Source organism: Gambusia affinis, linkage group LG11 (assembly GCF_019740435.1).
Source record: "Gambusia affinis linkage group LG11, SWU_Gaff_1.0, whole genome shotgun sequence".
Lineage (NCBI taxonomy): Eukaryota > Metazoa > Chordata > Actinopteri > Cyprinodontiformes > Poeciliidae > Gambusia > Gambusia affinis.
The window spans coordinates 1868476-1890501 of NC_057878.1; the positions used below are offsets into that span (position 1 = coordinate 1868476).

Consider the following 22026-nt stretch of genomic DNA (forward strand, 5'->3'; position numbering starts at 1 on the left):
CGTGTGAATTCAGTAGCGCTTCGCTTTCAGAGATGGTGGGGAGTATAATTTATTTAAGCTCTAAGAATTTTCTATCTAGGTGCTTTTAGATTATTTAATTATAATAATAATTATTATAAATAATTATAATTTATTTCAGCTCTAAGCATGTCATATCTCGGTGTTTTTAGAATGAGGATCTTTCAGATCAATTTGGAAGCAGTTTTATCATATTTCACATTTTTTTGTGTCGTGTAGCACGGGGCGCTGGTCTTGGTCTCTGACCCTAAAGGTCTTGCCTTGTACTTGATACACTCTGGTCTTGGTTTTGACTTGGTCTCGGGTTAGGTGGTACAGTGGCTTGGACTCACTATGATGCTTCATCATCAGCCTTCTAGCAGACACTTGAAGGATTTTGGTGGAAACTGACTGATGTTAGCATCTGTTCACAATTTCCTCTGCCATGTGTCATATTGTTTCTACAGTGGTTATCTAAACCATGTGACAATTATAGTCTCACCACCATGTTTACTAAATATATAAAATTAATAATCTCGCTAACTACAACACTTTGTGAGATTCTTTCAAACACTTTACGACAAAGCCACAGTTTCATTTTTTGTTTTTTCTTTATTTTATACAATTTTTTCAAAATAAATATTTCTAGCACATGTCCATGATTCTCCTCATGCTCATGAATCTCATGCCTCCATATCCCATCTCCCTGAAGCTCCTGTACTCTCCAGGCCTCATGTACATCATCCTGCCTCTGTAGTGAGGGTGCTCGTACATCAGCCAGTGGCCGTCCATCACATGGCAGGACATGCAGTCAGACATACGGTAACGATCCATGATGGAGTCACAGTCATCCATCAGCTCATACATCTGACCACCAAAGTTCTCCCTCTCGTAGATCCTCATCCTGTAGGATCCCCTGTACTGTTTGGAGACATTATGACATAATGAAAATCTAGTTTCTAGTTGCCCCAGTCTTAGAAATGAATAACTTATTGTTTAATACATACCGAAGGGATCATACGGCAAGACCTGATTCCACCACTCCAGCCCATCATGCTCATGTAGTCAGCGTATTCGCCCCTCCTCATGAAGTACTGGTTTCCCATGTAGTTGGGGCGGTCATAGACCATGAAGCAGCCGCTCTCCACCCTGCAGGAGTGACACCTGCTCAGGTAGGAAGACATGTCAGCACAGTCGCTCATGCACTCATAGGAGCGACCCTGGAAGTTTCTGTCCTCATAGAAGATGATCTGTGAAACAAGAAGCGTAATTGGTATAAGCTGAAAAAACCGACTCTAAACCATCTATGACTTAATAAATAATTAAGGGTATTGTGAAGCTTACTTTGCCCATGCTCATGTCAGTGGTGGACATACTTCTAGGTGAGATGCTGATGTTGGTTCTGCTAGCGCTGCACTACCGTCCTGTTCGGTTTGACCCTCTTTTTTATACCTGACCATACCCTACAGAGTCAGTGGGGCCCCATTGTTTAAATCCCTGACCCAGCAGCATGGTATAGAGCCATTTAGAGCCATTTACTGGACTGTGGTCCTGTACTGTAATCACATGACTAGGCCCTCGAAGACTTCAAATATAAATCCTTTGTCAAGCTAAAACAAAGCCCCTTTTTGAAATCCTAAGTTAGGCCTCCCAGTTGGACTGAAGGCTGTTCAGAGAAAATATATAAAAGTCCAATGATTCCAAAATCAGTGATTTCACTGTTGAGGATTTCACCTCAGAAAGAATCCTATAAAACACAACAGAAATTTATAAAGAGCAGTGAGGACTGACTTCATATGATCGAGGAGACATTTTTTAGAATTTGGTTTAAAATCAAACAACCAAAAAACAACAAACATATATTGAAACCAGAAGTTTTCATGCACATCCTTTTTCCTCTCTGACAGATGTTAAATCAGGCCAAACCTCTTGTGTTAGGTCAAATTGAATTACTAAAATTATTTAATTTTTGTAATGCCACACTGTTGAAAGTAAGACTTTGTCAGATAATTATTTATCAATGTCCTCAAAGTCAAAAGTTTACATACATTTCAGATCTGCCCACAAAGCAGAGGTCCCACATCATGGTCCTCAGGGCCCACTGACCTGACTGTATTATTTGTTTCCCTGCTGCTGCACACTTGGCTTGAATAAAGATTAAGAGGCTACTGGAACAAGTAGAAGGATGCAAAGAAGGTAATACAATCATTTGAATCAGCTGTGCTAGAATGGGGAAACTTAAAACATGTAGGATCTCAGGACCAGGTATGGAATTACTGATCTGTAGGATTGAGGTAAGGGCTTTGTGATTGTCACACCAAAACATTGACTGTGTTAACTCATTCAAAAGTGGATCTTTATGGTAGTTTTTCCATGCGAAGCACTCAACAACATGCATTAAATTCAGTATTGAGCAGGTAAAATTTAACATTGACTAACTACTTTCATTAGCCAAAATGTGACTTGAATTTGGCATCACATTTCACTTATCCATATATCTATTGGTTTCCTCTAATCCAAGACAGGCTATGGCCGTTGTGGGACTCGGATGGAAATCCAGACATCCCTCTCTTTAGCTTCAGTCTTCGGTTCATTCTCTGGGTTCCATGGTGTCTCTAGGCCTGTCACGATAACAAATTTTGCTGAGCGATTAATTGTCTCACAAATTATTTCGATAAACGATAATATTGTTTGAAGACCTTTTTACACTGATTTAATGGAAATGACGTAATCATACATGCAATTTCCTGCCAAAGATAGAAACACTTTATTTGCAAAAAACATTAAGCACTGGAACTGATAAACAAAATAAACAAAACAACCAAAAACAAAAATAAAATGGATTCTCAGTCTCTATTAACAAAAATGTACTTGAATAAAAACTAAACAACATAAAGTCAAAGTGGAAATAAATACTGCATTCAACCAAAAGAGTGCAGATTCTAAAGTCTGTATATTATATTGCCCTTCAGTAATCATTATATTTAAATAGAGAAGATGGACACATCGACTACCTGATGTAATAGTTCACACTACATGATTTTTTTTTGCCCCGATTTTCCCCTTACGACAATCTTAGAACGTTGGCCATTCTAAGATTGTCGCTTGCGATTTCGTAACCGATCATCCTGTAGTGTGTGGAGTGTTACGGTAGATCATCTGGCCACTTCGATCTAAATCAGGGGTTTTCCCCGACTGTGAGCGTTAAGGCAACCCGAATGTGACAGGTAGCCAATCGAATTCTCCTCCGTGCTTTCTGAGGTGAAATTACAGAGGCGAATCCCAAACAGCTGACAAGGCGCAACCCGAAGTCCAGAGGACATTGGAGATGATACGTGAAACAGACATTAATGTTTATTCAACATTTCATGCAAAGAATATAGAAATGACGAGGGGAGGAGTTGGAGCGAAATTGCTACGCAGTTGATGAACCCGGTAACTTTTCAGCTGCTCTTCGTTAAGATGACATAAATAGGTTATAATGATTTTCATTCAGTCAGGACGTTATGCTGACGCTAGAGTCACATGCGTTGCAGGTAGATTGTAGTAAAATATTGATTAATGCCTGGTTTTAAAATGAGTTAACTGGACTAGTAGCCATTATTTTGTGCCCATTGATGGACACCACATGGCAGGATCGAACCGATCGTACCGTTATACCTAGGATTTCTGTTGGCTAATGTGTGATCTTCCAGGTTTTGAAAATGGACCGACAATCAGCCGACAGCTCTAGGATTGTGTAGTGTGCGCTGGGCATTTCACTAAGGAAATGAGGAAGGGAGGGTCAGTGGAGAGCACCGGAGTTGAGCCTTTTTTCATTCAGTGTCATGAACAGAAAGAGAAAAGGGCCGGAAGAGATGATAAAACCGATAATTAAAATGACGTTGATAGCTTTAATTTATCGTACAATTAATTCATTTATCATTTATCGCGACAAGCCTAAGTATCCCGAATCCAGAAGTGAAATGCAGTCCCTCCAGTTTCTTCAGGGGCTGCCCAATTGTGTCCTTTACTCAGTTGCTGTGATGCAGAGGCTCATCAAGTCTATTCTGAGCTGTAAGGTTCAGCCAAGCCACCTCATAGAGAACGCTTCAGCCAGATGTATCCATTATTTTGTATTTTGGTTTAAGTCAAATTTCAGGACCCAATAGTAACCTACAAACATTACTTCTAGTCTCAGGTTGTTCTTCACTATAAGAGACAAGAGCACTGCCAACAATATTGTACACGACACCCTAAAATTGTCAAAGTGTCTTCATGTTCATACCATCACTTGCGAACATGCCACAGAGAAACTTAGTCCTCATTATGAGGAAGCAATCCATTCTAAGGCTCATGGTCTCAGCCTTAGAGAAAAAGCCTCACATCTTCTTTGCTTCACACTTGACTGTAAGCTGCTCTAGGTCATGGTGAAAGTTGTGAATAGAATATGCCTACAGAACATTAAAATATATAAAATTGTAAAGGAGAGACACTGCCAGGGCAAAGATGTGGTCTGTTATTGCATGGCTGGGATAAAAGCCACACTGCTCCTCCTAAACAGGAGGTTTGACAGGAAGTCAAGAGCCCCCTCTCTCAACACTTCTGAATAAGTTTTCAAGTGGGCTCCCTTGATGGTTGGAAGAGACTTTCTTAAATACTGATCCACCACTTTACAGTTGTTGTCTCAATCCTCCATATGACATTAAAGAGGCATGTTCACCATGACAGCTGTGCAATGTCCAGTCTTTCCTACTCAAAGTCACTGACAAATTTTCCAGAACTTCTTTGAGGCTTATCAATGCTTATTTTTTATAGTCTCATCAAATTCCTTTATGTCTACCTGAAATCCTGTCAGCTGTTTCAGAAGCTGTTTAACACTTCCGTGGTTTTAGCTTGACACTCAGGAAGAGCATACAAAATGTCACGGTTGGAAAGCAGGGCAGTTGGGGGGTTGTAACATCAGACTGTCAGATTCGAAAACCACACACACAAAAAAAAACTGCTTAAAAGTGCACATGGGTTCAATGAAACCCGTTGGGCTGCAAACCTAGTACAGTTGTGGGGTCTAAATAGCCCTATCTCTTAAGACTGCGGGAAGGTTAAGGGACAATTAGGCACAAATGCCTTCCTCTTCAGTTTGACAGCCTCCTATAGTTACCATCTGGACTGACACAGAGGACCTTTCAATCACATCTCCTGAAAGCAACATCTGCAACGAAAGCTACAAACTCAACTGTATACAAGGATAAACCTACAACTGAACCACCTCTAAACAAATCAATAAAACCCTTAATACTGCTTTTACTCTAAATATAATTTATTTCACTTCACCACAAAAGCAACAAAGTGCTCACTCATTATTAAAGTGTCTTCTCCCCTTTGGTTTTGTTCCTTTTTTTTGTATGAACTTTTTATATTGGACATTTTGGAAAAATCCCAGTACATTTTTTTTTCTTATTTTAAAGCCTTTAACATTTTTACATTCTTGGAAATAAGTCTTTAACTGACCAGTTGTATTACATTTCAATGTAAATCCAGGCCATGCATGATGCTTCACATGTTTATGTATATCTTTGACCAGGTGACATAGCCTGATAAATAGTAAACCATCATTACAAAGATCTCAGTTCAAAATACTTTTATTCACCAGCATTAAACATGACATATTTAATACCAGGAATCCATGATTCTCCTCATGCTCATGAACCTCATGCCTCCATATCCCATCTCCCTGAAGCTCCTGTACTCTCCAGGCCTCATGTACATCATCCTGCCTCTGTAGTGAGGGTGCTCGTACATCAGCCAGTGGCCGTCCATCACATGGCAGGACATGCAGTCAGACATGTGGTAACGATCCATGAAGGAGTCACAGTCATCCATACACTCATGCATGTGACCACCGAAGTTCTCTCTTTCATAGATCCTCATCCTGTAGGATCCCCTGTACTGTAAAAGAAAAAAAAACAAACAAATATAAAGGTAATGAATACGCTGCTGTTAGTTCAGATTAGCAGAAAGCTTCACCAACCCACCATGGGAATCATACGACAAGACCTGATCCAGTCCCTCCACCCCATCATACTCATGTAGTCAGCGTATTCTCCCCTCCTGAAGAAATACTGGTTTCCCATGTAGTTGGGGCGGTCATAGACCATGAAGCAGCCGCTCTCCACCCTGCAGGAGTGACACCTGCTCATGTAGGAGGACATGTCAGCACAGTCGCTCATGCACTCATAGTGGCGACCCATAAAGTTCCTATCCTCATAGAAGATGATCTGGAAAAGAGAAAACCACCTTTTGAAATCAATTCCTATCTGACAGAATAAGTATTTTTCAATCCCTATAGATTGCCTACCCTGCCCCTCATGTACATGTCAGTGTTGCTCGTCTCAGTGGTGCTCATGTTGGCTGCTGATGAGTGGTTGCTCTTGCTCCTGTTCTGCCTTCCTACCTGGTTTAACCCTTTCCTTTTATACCTGAGCGAATGTAAAGAACAACTGACCCTCACTTCACAGAACTACTAACTAAGCAAGTTACTATAGAGCTGCACAGAATGCAGAGGTTATGTTCTGTTTTTTTCTTTGTCTTCAGTCTTTAGAAAGGTCTTTCAGATTTTACAAGCAGCATTTTTAACAGTGCTTGTTACAATAGACTGAGCCACGTGAATGTTAAGAATTCTGTGTATGACTTGAATGAAACATTGTTTCTACAGTGGTTATCTAAACTATAATGATTTTTTTGTTTTTGGTGTTTACAAAGTGAAAATGTACTTCAGCGCTCAAGGTACTCAATATGAAGAAATTTGGTACAATCTATTCTTCTATGGTAATAACGGTATTGTAAGTATACCTTGTTGTGAGAAAAAGATTAGTTTTGTTTTTGGGGGAAACTTACAATTGAAACCAGATATTTACATTCACTGGATAAAAAGACAGTCTGTTAAATCAGTTAAGTTAAATCAGGCCATACTGTTCTTGTTCTAGGTGAATAAGAATGAACATTTTTTCCTATTTGCTAAATGTCAGAAAACTTAATGAGAAAATTTTCTTAGAGATTTTATTGTAACTTGCTTTGAATTCAGGTGTTTACATGCAGAATGAACATTGTGTCTTTAAAAAATAGAAAAAGCCTGGATGATGATGTTATGGCTTTAGAAACCTTTGATAGGTTAACTGACTATGGAGGTAAATATGTGCTGTCAGGATTTGAATTAAAAATGCCTCTGAAATTTGAATGTTGTATATTACTGCTTACTTTTTCAGTGTTAAAATAAATTGAGAATATATTTTCAACCTAAAAAAAAATTCAGTGTCATTATTTGTACATAAAAAAAATCAGTGCCATTATTTGTACATGGTTGCAATTTTTATTTATTAAAAGGAAATCAAATTCCTATTTCAAAGTGATCAAATTTTCATATACATATTTCTTCAGTTTAAATTCTGAGTGTTACAAAATTCAGCATATAAAAAAATTCCATTATTTTTTGTAAATAAAGTTAAAAAAAGACAATGGACCATGCTTTCATATTTCTGTAGTATATTTTATTTTACACATGAAGTTTGATACATTACCTTAAAGCCTAATTTAAAACACGAGTTGGGCCGTTGTTAATCTTACACCATGTAATGTCGGCATATTACTTCTCGCTACCTCCTAGCACCCCCAAGCCCCTCCCCATTGTCCCACACCCAATTTCGCCCGTTTTATTTCAAAAAGAAATACTACTCGCGTCAAGTCTAGAATCTTTAAAGAGAACTGATGGGTGGCGACTTTCTGGGTTGTTTGTATGTTGTCTTAGGTGAGACTGAGACAGACAGTAAAGTCTTAGAAAAGTCGTAATTTTTCAGGAGATGCTACTGCTAATGTACTAAGCTAATATGGCTGCCTTGTATGCTCCAAAGAGGGACTGTGTTTTGTTGTGCTGCTTTTGACCAAAAAGGTCTGAGTTAACTCCTGCTCTCTGGTTAAACTCAACCGACGCTCGGAAGAAAGGCGGAGAGACGAGTTTCTGCTGAATATTACAGTGTTTGCAGTGATTCTTCTGTTCAGTGTTAGAGAAAATTAATCAGAGATCCTCTGACTGTTGCTGCTGGAGAAATATTCAACATCATCTATTAGGAGAAAAAGGAAAAAAGATCGACCATCAAGCTAAGAAAACCGAGATCACAGAGCGGTTGGCAGTTGGGAACCGTTGGTTGCTAACGGTCTCACCTCACTGCGAGAAAAGGGACAACTTAACAGTCAAAATAAGTTGTTTCTGAGGAGGATGTTTGGCCATGACAATAACAGACGGCAGGATTCTGGATTGAACGAAGTGTTGGATTTTAATTTGGTGATTGTTGCTATAATTGCCAGCGACAAGCGGCGGGGGGAATTCTGGAAAGAACCAACCGTTAAACATTGTATCAAAGTGAGGACGCTTGAGAGCGGTTACCCAGACAAAGCAAAAATAAAAAGAAACATAGTTATTCATTGCAAGAGATAAAGCCGGACGAGAAAAGTGAAAAACCAATAGTTGAGACCGAAAGAGAGAGAAAAACAGGTGGAGTGAAAGAAAGAACCCAGGTGGGGAGCCAGGAAAATGGCTTTTTAAAACATCTGTATTTAAACGGGACTCCAGCCTAGTATGAACAACTTCTGAGAAGCCATAAACTTTATAAATCAACAACAAACAAACAAAAAACACTTTCAACAGGATACTCTCACTCTTCTGAGCTTGCAAAGAAAAGATGAGCGACAAAGGAATAAAAGAAGAAAATAAGCGGAAGACCAGGACACCAGTCACCCATGTCAAAAAATTCAGCAAATAGTCTGAGTTGTTAGTGCTTCGTTTTTGCAGGTTTGGTTTCTGAAATATTAAAAACAATTTTTTAGGTCATCCAGAGTTCACCATCCCCCCATCTTGCTCCAAATCAAACCAAAGTGGGATACTTCATTAATGCTTTGTTTGTGCAGGTTTCCCTTATGAGATATTAAAAGTTATAATTTTGGCCGATGATGTCATCCCCCGATCTTGCTCCAAAACAAACCAAAGTGGGCTACTGCTCAGTTTGTGCCGCTTTCCCTTATGAGATTTTACATAATTTTCTTTCAGACGACAACTGACTTCACCTAAATTGATGACTGAGGCCTACATAACCACAAAGCAAGCAGTTATTAATTTCATATGTTATTGTGTAAGTTAAATTCTGCACATTTTCAGCTGTTGAACAATGTGTACCTCCTTTTGTTTTGAACTTCAATTAGGATTTAGAACAAGAAGAAATTTGTCTCATTCCAAGAAATGTTTTTAGATAGTAGGCTAATGCTTTCTCACCAATATAGCTGACACCTGCTATATAACATGTGACAGAGAGCCAACGGTCAACAGCCCAGTGGTGCTCCAGTGTTCCATCGAAGGTGCTGACATCTTCCTGCACACTGGCCAGTCCAAAAGATTCATGTCAGGAACCCTTCATGTACAGATTTCAAAAGAGTTGTGTGAGGGTAGTCTTGACCTACCAGACTGGGTGTCAAACATTTGTGAGGAGAGCAGGATACACACTGCAGCTAATGGGAATAGGGATAACATCCATTTCCTCCCTGAGATTGTGCCACAAATAAGAAAACTTGCAAGTTACTTACCAATGTGGACAGGAATAATGGTTTCACTATTCAAAAACACCAGCCTCACAGCAAACTCAGCCAATGTTGAAGCTGAATTCAAAAATGTAAAACATGGCCTGTTCAAACACGAGAACTTACCCATGCGAGTCGATGGCTTCATTTGCCAAGCAATGCGAAAGATGCCTCATTGCTCAGCAAATCCGTAGAGCAATGTGTATGTGCTCTGCAAAAGCAAAAAAAGAGGAGGAACATGTTGCATCAGCAGTCCATAATTACCCACAATGCTGAAGGTAACAGAAAAATGGATTCTAGTGATTTAATGGAATCTGATGCCACTAGAAACTTTTCCACAACACATGAAAACGTGGTTGAAAACTGGAGAGGACAAATTCTTCCACCCAAAAAGAGGAAGAGGACTTCATACCTGAGTTTCTGCACTGAATGGCTCCATGCAGATTCATCATCTGGGGCCAAAAGAGTGAAAGTGGGACTATTAAAAAATGGAAACATGCATCAGCCTGTTAAAGTTGGGAAACTGTCACTCTCTGTGTTAAACACATGCTCCTTTGATGCCTTTTGTCAGACAATTTCCTACACACAAATTACAGTATTTTACTGATCAGTCTGACATCGAAACTACCTGTCGATGTGCCTCTTTTTTTTCCCCCCGCCTCTTCTCCTTTCCCACGTTACTGCTTATTGTCTTTTTTTATGCCGTTGAGTTACAAGCTGCTGGTCTGGACGGGCTTGATCTGGGAGACATGAAAAGTGGGATGGATGCATAGGGAAGCCAGAAGACGGATACGTACTGCAGATGGAGTGAATATAGTATCGTTATCAAATGGGCCAATGAACCTGGGAAAAATTTATTTGAGATAGATTTTAACGGAAAATCATGAGTGGACAACCAAACCTTCTGGCCAGGAGTGTAGTGTAGTGTGTTATTGAGGGCGTCGATGGTGGTTTTCCAGATGTTTTTGCAGTGGCGGATGTGATGTTGTATGGCTGTGACAGCAATGTTATTCTCATCAGAGGAGAGCAATGGTGGCTGGTAACCTAGAGAGACTTCAAAAAGAAAGAAACCAGTGGCTGCAGAGATGTGACTATAATGAGTGTCTTCAACCAATGGGAGGAAACATCTCCAATCAGAGGGATTGGTGGAGGTAAAATCATGGAGAACAAAAAATAGTAAAATTATGACGAACTGGAGACACAAGTAGATCACAAGGAAGATTAATTGATTTTAGAGAAATCAATTAACCTAACAGTCATGCTTTTGGACTTTGGGAGGAAGCCAGAATACTTGGAGAGAACCCACACATGCATGGGGAGAACTTGCAAAGGGGGAAGTTTAAACTAGGAGAAATAACCAAAATGCAAACACAAACGAGTAAGTAGAAAAAAAGAAAAAAAAAAGAAAAAAAGAAAATAACTAAAAACAAGAAATAAACGTAATTAGAAACACCAATGAAGAATGTGGAAACCAAGGCAAAAATAAATGGAAATAACTAAGGAACACCAAAAGAAGCTGAGGAGGACGCCGGTGGAACAGCAGCCTTGGAGGATGCCGGCAGCAGAGTAGAAACCTAGGAGGATGCCGGCAGCAGAGTAGAAACCTTAGTGGACGCTAGCGGCAAAACGGAAACCTTGGGGATGTTGAGGATGTGTCCCATCTTTGCTGACCTCCTGAGCCTGGCTAGGAGGTCGATGGAACCTGCGACAAGGGCAGCGGAGAAAGCACCTGCCGGCGACAGAACAGGAACCAGGAGGCCAATGGGACCCGCAACAAAGCCCTGGAGGTCGGTCGGCTCGGAGACCGACAGGACTCACTATGAGGCCCTGGAGGATGGACGTACTCAATACGAAGCCCTGGAAGTCAGCCCGAAGACCATTGAGACACGTTATAAAGCCCTGGAGATAGGCCGGGAGACCAATGGGACTCATTATGAAGCCCTGGAGGTCAGCCTGGAGACCAACGGGATTCGCTATGAAGCCCTAGAGGCCAGCTCCGAGACCAACAGGACTTGCTACAAATCCCAGAAAGTCAGCCCAGAGACCAACAAGACTCGCTATGAAGCCCTGGAGGTAGGCTGGGAGACCAACGGGACTTGATACAAAGCCCTGGAGGCAGACCTGCAGACCGACAGGACTCAGTTTGAAACCCTGGAGGCCAGCACCGAGACCAACAGGACTTGCTATGAATACCAGGAAGTCAGCCCAGAGACCAACGAGACTCGCTATGAAGCCCTGAAGGTCAGCCTGGAGATCAACAGGACTCGGTATGAAGCCCTGGAGGCAAGCCGGAAGACCAACAGGACTCGATACAGTGCCCTGGAGGTCAGCCCGGAGACCAACGGGACTCGCTTTGAAGTCCTGGAGGTCAGCCCGGTAGTGATGGTGAGATGAAGCCTCATGAGGCATTGAACCACTTGAGCCAACTGGTTCGTGAAAGGGTTAATTTCTTGAAGCTTCATGTGCAAACGAAACCACCTACTGGCCAGGTGTATAATCACAGCCAGCTGTATCGTAATACGTGTGATGCATTGAATTTTTGTCTATTATGGCTCTTGGGAACGACGTCACAAAAGGTGAAGAAAAAGAGACAAAGAGAAAGATATATATATATATATATATATATATATATATATATATATATATATATATATATATATATATATATATATACAGAGAGAAAGAGAGAGGGAGACACAGAGAAAGGAAAAAAGAGAAAATCCTATCCTGTCCCACAGCTATCTTAAAAATCCTAATATAAAAATTAAGAACTTTAAAACTAACTAACCAATCCTATTTGTAATAGTGAGATTATTACTAAAAAGTTCAAATTAAATAAATAACCCAATTATAAGTCCTGAAATAATAGAGTCTAAAATCATTAAATATTAACCCCAGAAAAATAAAATAATATAAATAAATAAATAAATAAATAAATAGATAAATAAAGGGGGAAGGGGAAAAAAATCATTTAGATCAATACCTTGCTTATTCCAGAGCAAATCTGCTTATGATGTGTGTGATGATGGTATTGGAGTTCAAGGTAACTCGAGTTAAATCAGGTGGTGAAAACTCATGTATCCTTAATATTAGAATTAAAACTAGAAAATTCCTGAAGAAATTTAACTGGGGCCTGCCAAAGTGTGCCCGTCGGATTGGACCCAGCGTTCTGATGCTAAAAATTTGCATCAATGCTAAGCTAAGTTAAAAAATTCCAAAGAAGTATGTGGAGAATCACAAGAATATTGACTAACATGGACTTGCACCATTCAGCATGATAAACTAAATGAATCAGCTAAAATTAGCCAAAATGCTAATGTTAGCATGAAAGTTGTCAGTAGCATGTGGGGCATCACTAGCATATTGTCTATACCTGACTTACACAATTCAGTATACTAAACATGGCTAATAAGTAAGAAAAACAGCTAATAGCTTATTTAAGATAAAATGCTAATGCTAATGAAGGCAGTTCCCTAACCTGAGAGAGGAAGATAAGGCAGGCTAATATTATTGCATGGAGCAATGCATGGAGGCACAGCTATCCAATTAAAAATAGGATAGCTGTGGGACAGGATAGGATTTTCTCTGTTTTCCTTTTTCTGTGTCTCCCTCTCTCTCTCTGTGTTTATATATATATATATATATATATATATATATATATATATATATATATATATATATATATAAGGGGCTGCACAGTGGAGCAGTTGGTAGAGCTGTTGCCTTGCAGCAAGAAGGTCCTGGGTTCGATTCCCGGCCCGGGGTCTTTCTGCATGGAGTTTGCATGTTCTCCCTGTGCATGGTTCTCTGGCTTCCTCCCACAGTCCAAAAACATGACTGTCAGGTTAATTGGTCTCTCTAAATTCTCCCTAGGCGTGAGTGTGTGTGTGTGAATGGTTGTTTGTCTTGTGTGTCTTTGTGATGCCCTGCGACAGACTGGCGACCTGTCCTGGGTGTACCCCGCCCCTCGCCCGGTACGCTGCTGGAGATAGACACCAACAACCCTCCTGACCCCATTAGGGAAGAAGGGTGTACAGATAATGGATGGATATATAGATCTATATATAGATATAGATCTATATCTATATATATATAAATCTATATCTATATATATAGATCTATATATATAGATATAGATATATATAGAGAGATATATATATTTCTTTCTCTCTCTCTTTTTCTGTCTGTATGTATCTATCTATCTCTTTCTCTCTGTATATATATCTATTTTTTATTTTTCTGTTTCTCTCTATCTCTAGATCTATATACTGTATCTTTCTCTCTCTCTCTTTGCCTCTGTCTTTTTTTCTCTCCCTCTTTCTGTATCTGTGTGTCTCTCTGTCTCTCTCTCTCTTTTCTGTCTCTCTCTCTCTCTCTCTCTCTCTCTCTATATATATATATATATATATATATATATATATATATATATATATATATATATATTTATATTCTCCCTACCTGTCTCAAACTAAATAACCACTACCCAAACTCTCTCAACTGACCGCAACTCGCCTACAACAACCCACATTTTGAATGGAGCCTGTGGGGTTTCTAAACCCCGCGCCAAAATCTTAGCCACTTCCCGAAGCAGTCACGTGGTACAGCCGGGCAGCAAGGCTTCGGACGTCATCGTTTTCGGCTCCTCCCCTAAATGAAGCAAGCTTCGATACGCCCCCTCCATTATTTGACACACGCCTCGAAGCCTCGGTACATCACGTAACATCACTACAGCCCGGAGACCGGCAGGACTCGCCACAAAGCCCTGGAGGCAGTCCTGGAGGGCACCGATAATCAAGCATAAAGCTTGGAGCCCTCATGATATTTAGAATTCAATCCAGTACCTCAGAGTGCATGTTTGATGCATTTTCAGAAGTATATTGGAGACGCCTCCAATCACACGTCTGAATACATTCGGCTGATTCTGGGGCTGGTCTGAATCCGACTGGCTGTGTGTTTCCTCTCCAGAAGGCTGCTGGTTCTGCTGTTCCTTTCTGTCCCTCAACCTTTCGTTCAGCTGTTCCATTTCAACCTGCAGGTTGGTGTTTACCTGCTCAAAGACAGTGGAGCTGAAAAGCACATCTCTGGAGGTTATAAATAGAGAGCTGTTCTCCTGCTCCAGGAAGGCCTTTTTCAGCTCCAAAGTCTTGTTTTCCTGGTCCAAGTTGGTTATTCTCTGCTTCAGGGCGGCACTTTTTTGCTCCAGAGCGGTCTTTTCCTCCTCCAGGGCAGTGACTATAGTCGGCTGGTTCTGCTGTTCCATTTCAAGCTGCAGGTTAGTGTTTACCTTCTCAAAGACCTCCAGAGCTCCAGAGCGGTGTTTTTCTTCTCTAGAGCGGTCTTTTCCTCCTCCAGGGTAATGTTTTTCTGCCCCAGCTCAATGCATCTCACCTCCAAAGCACTGACAGTTACCATCCAGGTGTTTCTTTCTCCCTCCCGTTCCCTTCTTCTCAAATTCAATATGTAATGCAGGTCTCTGTTCTCGCGGTCAAGAGTCAAATTTTCCGGTCCCAAAATGTCTGTTCTGTTCTGCAGGAGGCCATTTACCCGCACTGCTTGGGAAATTCTCTCCCTCAGAGCAGTGTTTTGGTTTTCCATTGTGTATATTGTTTCCATCCTATCTCTGTTTTCCTGTTCTAATGTGGATATTCTCTCTCTCTGTGTGGTGTTTTCATTTTCTAGTCTGGAAATTCTCTGCTCCAAGGCAGTCTTTTCTCTTTCCAGGCCCTCACTTTTCTGCTCGAAGGACATGTTTTCCTCCTCCAAGAAGGTATTTATTTCTTTTAAAAGGATGTTTTCCTTCTCCAGGGTGGTGTTTTTCTGCTCTAAGGCACTTTTTTCTTCTTCCAGGATGGTATTATGTTCTTTTAAATTTCTGTTTTCATCAAACAGTTTTTTTAATTCCTCATCTTTTTCTAGTGAAGCCTTTTCTGTCTCGGTAACTTAAAACTTCAGTTCCTCAATTGTTTTCATTAGCGACTGTCTTTCTATGGTCATTGCGTCTACTTCTTCCAATATTTCGTCGATCTCCTGTGACTCTCTAGCCAAGGTCCATACTGTTGTCTCATCCTAAATTATGGCAAAAAGAACAAAGCAAAAAAAGAAAAGAAAAAATAACAGAGGGATCTGCTTATGAGTTAAAGTTTTGGAGAAGAGTTAAAGTTTTTACCTGTTTCTTATTATTAAAGTTAAGTTTTTCAAGAGAGGCAATATACATTTTTAAGTCAATTTTTTGAAAACTATTAAAAGGGGATTTTTTCACTCTTTCATCTTGTGGACATAATATTTTATTAGGATTATAAGATTCACTATATGTATTTAATGTAACAAAAGAGTTGAATCATTAAAGATGAGTAAGATATGTAAATTTGATAAAATAATATTTTTTCCATTTTTTTCAGTTTTTGCAAGCCTGACTAAAATATTTTAGTGTGAGAACATTTCACATATAAATGTTCAATACTTTCATCTTCACACTGACAAAAAGAGCAGTTGTTGCTGACATCTGGAGAGAAGAGACAAATATTGTTAACTGGATAATATCTATGCAAAATAATAAATAAAAATTCTTTGATCCAATCCTCAAGTGGCAAACGAACAGAGAGAATGACACGACAAGGAACAAAGGACAGGTGGGGTTAAATACACAGAGGGTAATCACAGAACGAGACAATCAAGGGGAGACGGGACCACACAGAAACTCAGAGACAGGAAACTCAAAATAAATACACAGAAAAACACAGATCGTCACATCTTTATAATCAACTAAATCTAGTACTAATCGAATATTATCAGAAATGTTCCATCCAGGCATGAAGCCGTTTTGAGATTCGTGGATAATATCATTTAAACCATTTTTCAGTCTTTTAACTAAAATGGAGGCCATAATTTTATAGTCATTATTTCATAAAGTGATGCCACGCCAGTTACCTGTTATTAAATGGTCTTTATTTGGTTTAGGGATCAGAGTGATCAGAGTGATCAGAGTGATGAGATAGGGTCAATGAAACAGGGTCTTATAATCCATTAACAATGAGTCATTGTTAATGGATTCATTATAAACTGCGAAAAGAAATTCTGAAGTTTCCGTCAAGAATTTGCGATAAAATTCTGATGTCAAACCATCATTGCCTGGTGACTTGTTAGATTTAAGGTTATTGATGCCCCATTTTATCTCCTCAATACAGATTTTTTCAACACAATCCTCTTTTAAAGAGTCATTAGCATTGTTCACTTCTACTAAAGAGTTTAATACATCTATGCTATCTGTGCAGTTAGCATTTTTATGAAGATCTCTATAAAAAATTTATATATATTTTGAAATTACTGAATTATCTTCTGTTACAGAATTATTTATATTTAATTTGGATAATGATTTTATTTCAAAGTTTCTGTTTTCCATATTAATAAAGTATTTGGTATTTTTTTCACCTTCCTCAATCCATTTTAATCTAGATAAATAAAAACACAGCATGTGTTTTCTTTATACATTTCATCTAACTCTTCTTGATGTTTCTGCAAACACAACTGTGGATGTATGTTAAGGTCAGACCTGGACACATTGCTGTCTTGTTTGACATGATGGGAAAGTCAAAAAATAAATTGGTCAGGACATCAGGAAGAGTCTTGTGGAGCTGCACCAATCTGGTTCAACCTTGGCCATGGGACCAATATCGAATTCAATCAGAAGGTGTGTCCAAACTTTTGGTCTGGACTGTACATCGGGCCAGCCCACGTAGGTGTCGAAGCTGCCCTGATGATCACAAATGGATAGTAGTACAATGGATGGGAATAGTTTCCTATTCCGATAGCACTGACCATCAGGGACGCTTGGACACTTGATGTGGATGTGGTACCCGTCGATTGCACCCACAGTCTTTACAAAGGCTCTGTGGCATCCAAGCCTTGCAATAGTTCTATCACAATTATAGGATGAATAAAAAATAAGGAGACATGAAAAGCAACATGATCAACTATGATAAAAAAAAGCCATACATATGTATACATAGAATGTATACATAAGAAACTTAATTGAGCAAGGTGACGTCCCTGCCCCTTCCTGTTTGGTGCAGTGAGGTGTACTTGGGTCCTCTGGGGTTTTAAGGAGGTGGATGACTTGGTGGCGAATGTCAACTACCCCTTCTGTGACCTCAGAGGGTCCCAGAATACTAGATCTGACGATGTCATTGACAGAGGAATGAGGCATCCCAAATACTCTGGAGACAACTCTGTAGGATGCGCCACTCACCAAGCAGAAGAGAAAAACTAAGGTCTCAATTGACATGGATATGGTTCTATGTCAACCCTTGATGTTTCCTATTTTGATGAGTCTTTTAGACCAGGTGTTAATATACAGCCATGAAAAAATGATCATCATTTCAAAATACTTTTATTCACCAGCATTAAACTTGACATATTTAATACCAGGAATCCATGATTCTCCTCATGCTCATGAACCTCATGCCTCCATATCCCATCTCCCTGAAGCTCCTGTACTCTCCAGGCCTCATGTACATCATCCTGCCTCTGTAGTGAGGGTGCTCGTACATCAGCCAGTGGCCGTCCATCACATGGCAGGACATGCAGTCAGACATGTGGTAACGATCCATGAAGGAGTCACAGTCATCCATACACTCATGCATGTGACCACCGAAGTTCTCTCTTTCATAGATCCTCATCCTGTAGGATCCCCTGTACTGTAAAAGAACAAAAAAATCAAATGTAAAGGTAATGAATACGCTGCTGTTAGTTCAGATTAGCAGAAAGATTCACCAACCCACCATGGGAATCATACGACAAGACCTGATCCAGTCCCTCCAGCCCATCATACTCATGTAGTCAGCGTATTCTCCCCTCCTGAAGAAATACTGGTTTCCCATGTAGTTGGGGCGGTCATAGACCATGAAGCAGCCGCTCTCCACCCTGCAGGAGTGACACCTGCTCATGTAGGAGGACATGTCAGCACAGTCGCTCATGCACTCATAGTGGCGACCCATAAAGTTCCTATCCTCATAGAAGATGATCTGGAAAAGAGAAAACCATCTTTTGAAATCAATTCCTATGTGACAAAATAAGTATTTTTCAATCCCTAAAGATTGCCTACCTTGCCCCTCATGTACATGTCAGTGTTGCTCGTCTCAGTGGTGCTCATGTTGGCTGCTGATGAGTGGTTGCTCTTGCTCCTGTTCTGTCTTCCTACCTGGTTTAACCCTTTCCTTTTATACCTGAGCGAATGTAAAGAACAACTGACCCTCACTTCACAGAACTACTAACTAAGCAAGTTACTATAGAGCTGCACAGAATGCAGAGGTTACATTGTGTTTTTTTCTTTGTCTTCAGTCTTTAGAAAGGTCTTTCAAATTTATTAGAATTTTTAACTGCTTGTCACAATAGACTGAGCTATGTGAATGTTAAGAATTATCTGTTTTTTTGTTTCAGTAGGTAACTTCTCATTAGTGTAGACAGACGTCACATATGCATATAGCTACACTAACTTCACAGATGATACACACTTCCACATTACGGTGTCACTGGGTAACTCTGAACCTATCAAAGCACTGAACAGATGCCTAGAGTAAATCAATGTGTTGTAAGTGCTGTAAAGTTCTCCAACTTAATAGAAACAAAACTGAGGTTATCTTTTGACCTAAAGAGGAAAGATCAAAAATCAACAATCATTACAGCTAGAAAGTAGAGATCAGGCCTGAAATCTGGGTTTAGTAACAGACTCAAACCTGAACCTTCAGACACACAGAAGTTAATTAAAAAGTAATTCTTCCATCACTTGAAAGGTCTTTAATTCCAGAATTAAAGAACTTACGTCCCAGCAATCTAGAGAAACTCATCCATATGTTTATCTTTAGTCGCATTTATTACTGCAACAACGTCTTCACAGATCTGCCTAAAATGTCAGTCAGACACCTGCAACTGATTTCAAACCCCACTGCTCGCATTTTCACTAATAAAAGAAAATTAGTGCACATCACTCCAGTTCATAAGTTCTTACACTGGCTTTCTGTAGCTCTGAGAATATGCTTTAAAATACTTTTGCTAGTTTTTAAATCTCTGAATGTCTTAGAACTAAAAAGTATATTAAAGACATGTTGTGTAAGTCGTCCAGACCCACTAAGGCTTTATGGCCTGCATACCCAAAACCAGAACCAACCATGGAAAAGCAGCATTCAGGTTTGATGCTCCGATCGTCTGAAAACTTCCAGCTTACAGAAAATTGCAAAACATAAACCTACCTGTTTAGAATTGTTTTTGATTCATAATAACTGGAACATTGATCATCATAGTTTATGTATATCTCCCTGATGATTTTGATGACGGCATTTGACAAAAATAATGTTTCATAATTGGTGTTTTATAACTAGTTACTATATAGTGTTTTTATGGTGGAGGTAGAAGCTTAGGATGGGGAGGAGATCAGATGAAAGAAAAGCTGGCGTATTATTTGCAATGCGACAATTAATTTAGGATTTGTTTCCTGAAAAATGATGAAATACAGGACATTTTAATCAAAGAAATCTACCCAGATGCTCCAGACAAAGCATGAAAAGTGGACATGTGTGGGGAAAAGAGGACACTTAGTCTCCCTACCAAAGCTGATTGAAACTTTACCAGTCACTTAGTGGTAAATGCCACCTTATTTCCCACTGACAATCAATGGGACATTGCGGTAACAATCAAAGCGAGCGTTATATTGTCTATCCCCATCAATGGGTTACTTCAGATTTAAGAATTGTTGGATTTTTACTTTTAATTTTACTTTTAAGCCTATTTTTCTACTTCTAAGCTACACCAGACCAAAATGCCTCTGGTTGACACCAAGGACATTGCAAAAATTGTTTGCCGACTCCAGCAATGGTTACACTTGGGACTTTTTTGTTTATGAGGGAAAAACTGATGGCACCAGTGGAAAGGGTCTCAATTATGATGTAGTAGTAAAGCTTATAAACACATCGTTGCATGGCACAGGGTACAAACTGCTTGTGGACAATTTTACATTAGTCCCACCCTATTCCGAGATCTCATGCTGCATGGGCATGTTGGACTATTAAAACAAACATCATCACACAAAAACATGTCCAAAAATGTAAATTTTAACATTTGTGTAAAGAGACTAAACTTTGCAAGTACTCCAAGGGCTTCAAGAACATCAGCTGATTTAATTTGTGTCACGATTGGGTTTTCTTCTGTGTTGATTTGAGTTTTCTGTGTGTTTAGTTTGGATTTCTGTGTCAAGTCTCCATGTTGTCCTGTCTACCCCTTGATGGTTCCCAGGTGTGTCTCATTCTGTGATTACCCTCTGTGTATTTAATGCCACCTGTGTTTCTGTGTCTTTGTCGGGTCCTCGTCTTGTCAAACCAATCTGTTCTGTTGCATTGCATTCTATGTTGCCAGTTGCTGCCATTTGTGAGCTTTTGCCTTCCACTCATCTGTCCTACTTGGATTATTCTGTTTTTGGATTATTAAATCATCAAATTCACTTCTACCTGTGTCCCCCACGGTGTTCTCACCACCTCTATAATCGCACATCATGACAATTTGGGTATACATTTCAGGTGTTTTTGATGATTTTTGTTATGGCCTGTTAACTGGTTTAGTGACTTGGTTTCAGATAGTTTATGAATATGAGTTTGCTTTAGATAGGGAATGAATCTGAGGTTTCATTTTAGACTGCTGCATTTTTAGTGATCCAGAAAGGTACTATCTTGTTTCATACTGCAGAGATGCCAGACACATTCTGGAGGAAGATGGGCAGAACTGTCTGAAACCCGATCTTAGACCACTGATCCGCATAATGATTATTGCTCTGGGGATTTAGAGCCAGGTGGTTCTGTTTTTTTTTTTTTTTTGTTACCCACCAGGGGGTCCTTTTTGTGGGCTCTAGTGTCCCTTTTATCATAGTAGGCAGACAGGAAAGAGGGAAGGACAGGGGGGAAGACATGCGGCAAATGTCGTCGGGTCCAGGAATCGAACCCGCGACGGCTGCGTCGAGGACTGAAGGCCTCCAAATGTGGGGCGCGCTACCCTCTACGCCACCGGAGCACGCCCCGGTTCTGCTTTTTGAGCAGTTAGAACAAGAGTCATTTTATCTGTGAAACATGCTTTTTGGTAGCTCGGGAAAGAAGTGCATAGTAAAAAGTGACAAAGCCAACACCAGCTTTGTTTCCCTCTGTGTCAGTTTGTTTGGGCACAGTCTGCATATTTGCATATGCTGGTTTGTGCTCTTCCTTCTACAATTTTTGCTGGGACAGTGATCTTGTTGATTGCATTGACCTGTGGAAGAAGACTTGTGTTAACAGCTTTGAAAGATTATCAGTGAAAAGTCATTTCTCAGCTTGAGAAAGCGCGACTCTGTCCTGCCTGAAAAGACTCAGGAAATATTGTGGTTGTCAATGATGGTCACTGAGCTGGCAAAAC

General features: G+C 39.9%; 3 protein-coding genes across 3 annotated transcripts; all 3 read right to left on the bottom strand.

Moving 5' to 3' along the window:
• Window positions 1–642: 642 nt before the first annotated feature.
• LOC122839474 (gamma-crystallin M3-like) lies at window positions 643–1403 on the bottom strand. Its single transcript, XM_044131061.1, has 3 exons — window positions 1342–1403; window positions 1005–1247; window positions 643–918 (listed from the first exon to the last, which is right to left on the bottom strand). Exons 1-3 carry the CDS (start codon window positions 1369–1371, stop codon window positions 643–645), a joined length of 549 nt encoding a protein of 182 aa, XP_043986996.1. The 5' UTR covers window positions 1372–1403.
• A 4199-nt stretch (window positions 1404–5602) lies between these two features.
• Window positions 5603–6418, bottom strand: LOC122839475 (gamma-crystallin M3-like). The gene is made up of 3 exons (XM_044131062.1): window positions 6335–6418; window positions 6012–6254; window positions 5603–5925 (listed from the first exon to the last, which is right to left on the bottom strand). The coding sequence occupies exons 1-3, from the start codon at window positions 6380–6382 to the stop codon at window positions 5647–5649; spliced, it is 570 nt and encodes a 189-aa protein (XP_043986997.1). The 5' UTR covers window positions 6383–6418; the 3' UTR covers window positions 5603–5646.
• Window positions 6419–18014: 11596 nt separating this feature from the next.
• LOC122839476 (gamma-crystallin M3-like) lies at window positions 18015–18781 on the bottom strand. Its single transcript, XM_044131065.1, has 3 exons — window positions 18701–18781; window positions 18378–18620; window positions 18015–18293 (listed from the first exon to the last, which is right to left on the bottom strand). The coding sequence occupies exons 1-3, from the start codon at window positions 18746–18748 to the stop codon at window positions 18015–18017; spliced, it is 570 nt and encodes a 189-aa protein (XP_043987000.1). The 5' UTR covers window positions 18749–18781.
• Between the last annotated feature and the right edge of the window lie 3245 nt (window positions 18782–22026).

Bases quoted from the DNA above. Each gene is read 5' to 3' on its own strand.
- LOC122839474 (XM_044131061.1), bottom strand. From the start codon at position 1,371: ATGTCCACCACTGACATGAGCATGGGCAAA. The intron at 1,248-1,341 runs GTAAGCTTCACA...CTTGTTTCACAG, and splicing joins CTGACATGAGCATGGGCAAA to ATCATCTTCTATGAGGACAG. The intron at 919-1,004 runs GTATGTATTAAA...GTCTCCAAACAG, and splicing joins CTTGCCGTATGATCCCTTCG to TACAGGGGATCCTACAGGAT.
- LOC122839475 (XM_044131062.1), bottom strand. From the start codon at position 6,382: ATGAGCACCACTGAGACGAGCAACACTGACATGTACATGAGGGGCAGG. The intron at 6,255-6,334 runs GTAGGCAATCTA...TCTCTTTTCCAG, and splicing joins ACATGTACATGAGGGGCAGG to ATCATCTTCTATGAGGATAG. The intron at 5,926-6,011 runs GTGGGTTGGTGA...TTTCTTTTACAG, and splicing joins CTTGTCGTATGATTCCCATG to TACAGGGGATCCTACAGGAT.
- LOC122839476 (XM_044131065.1), bottom strand. From the start codon at position 18,748: ATGAGCACCACTGAGACGAGCAACACTGACATGTACATGAGGGGCAAG. The intron at 18,621-18,700 runs GTAGGCAATCTT...TCTCTTTTCCAG, and splicing joins ACATGTACATGAGGGGCAAG to ATCATCTTCTATGAGGATAG. The intron at 18,294-18,377 runs GTGGGTTGGTGA...GTTCTTTTACAG, and splicing joins CTTGTCGTATGATTCCCATG to TACAGGGGATCCTACAGGAT.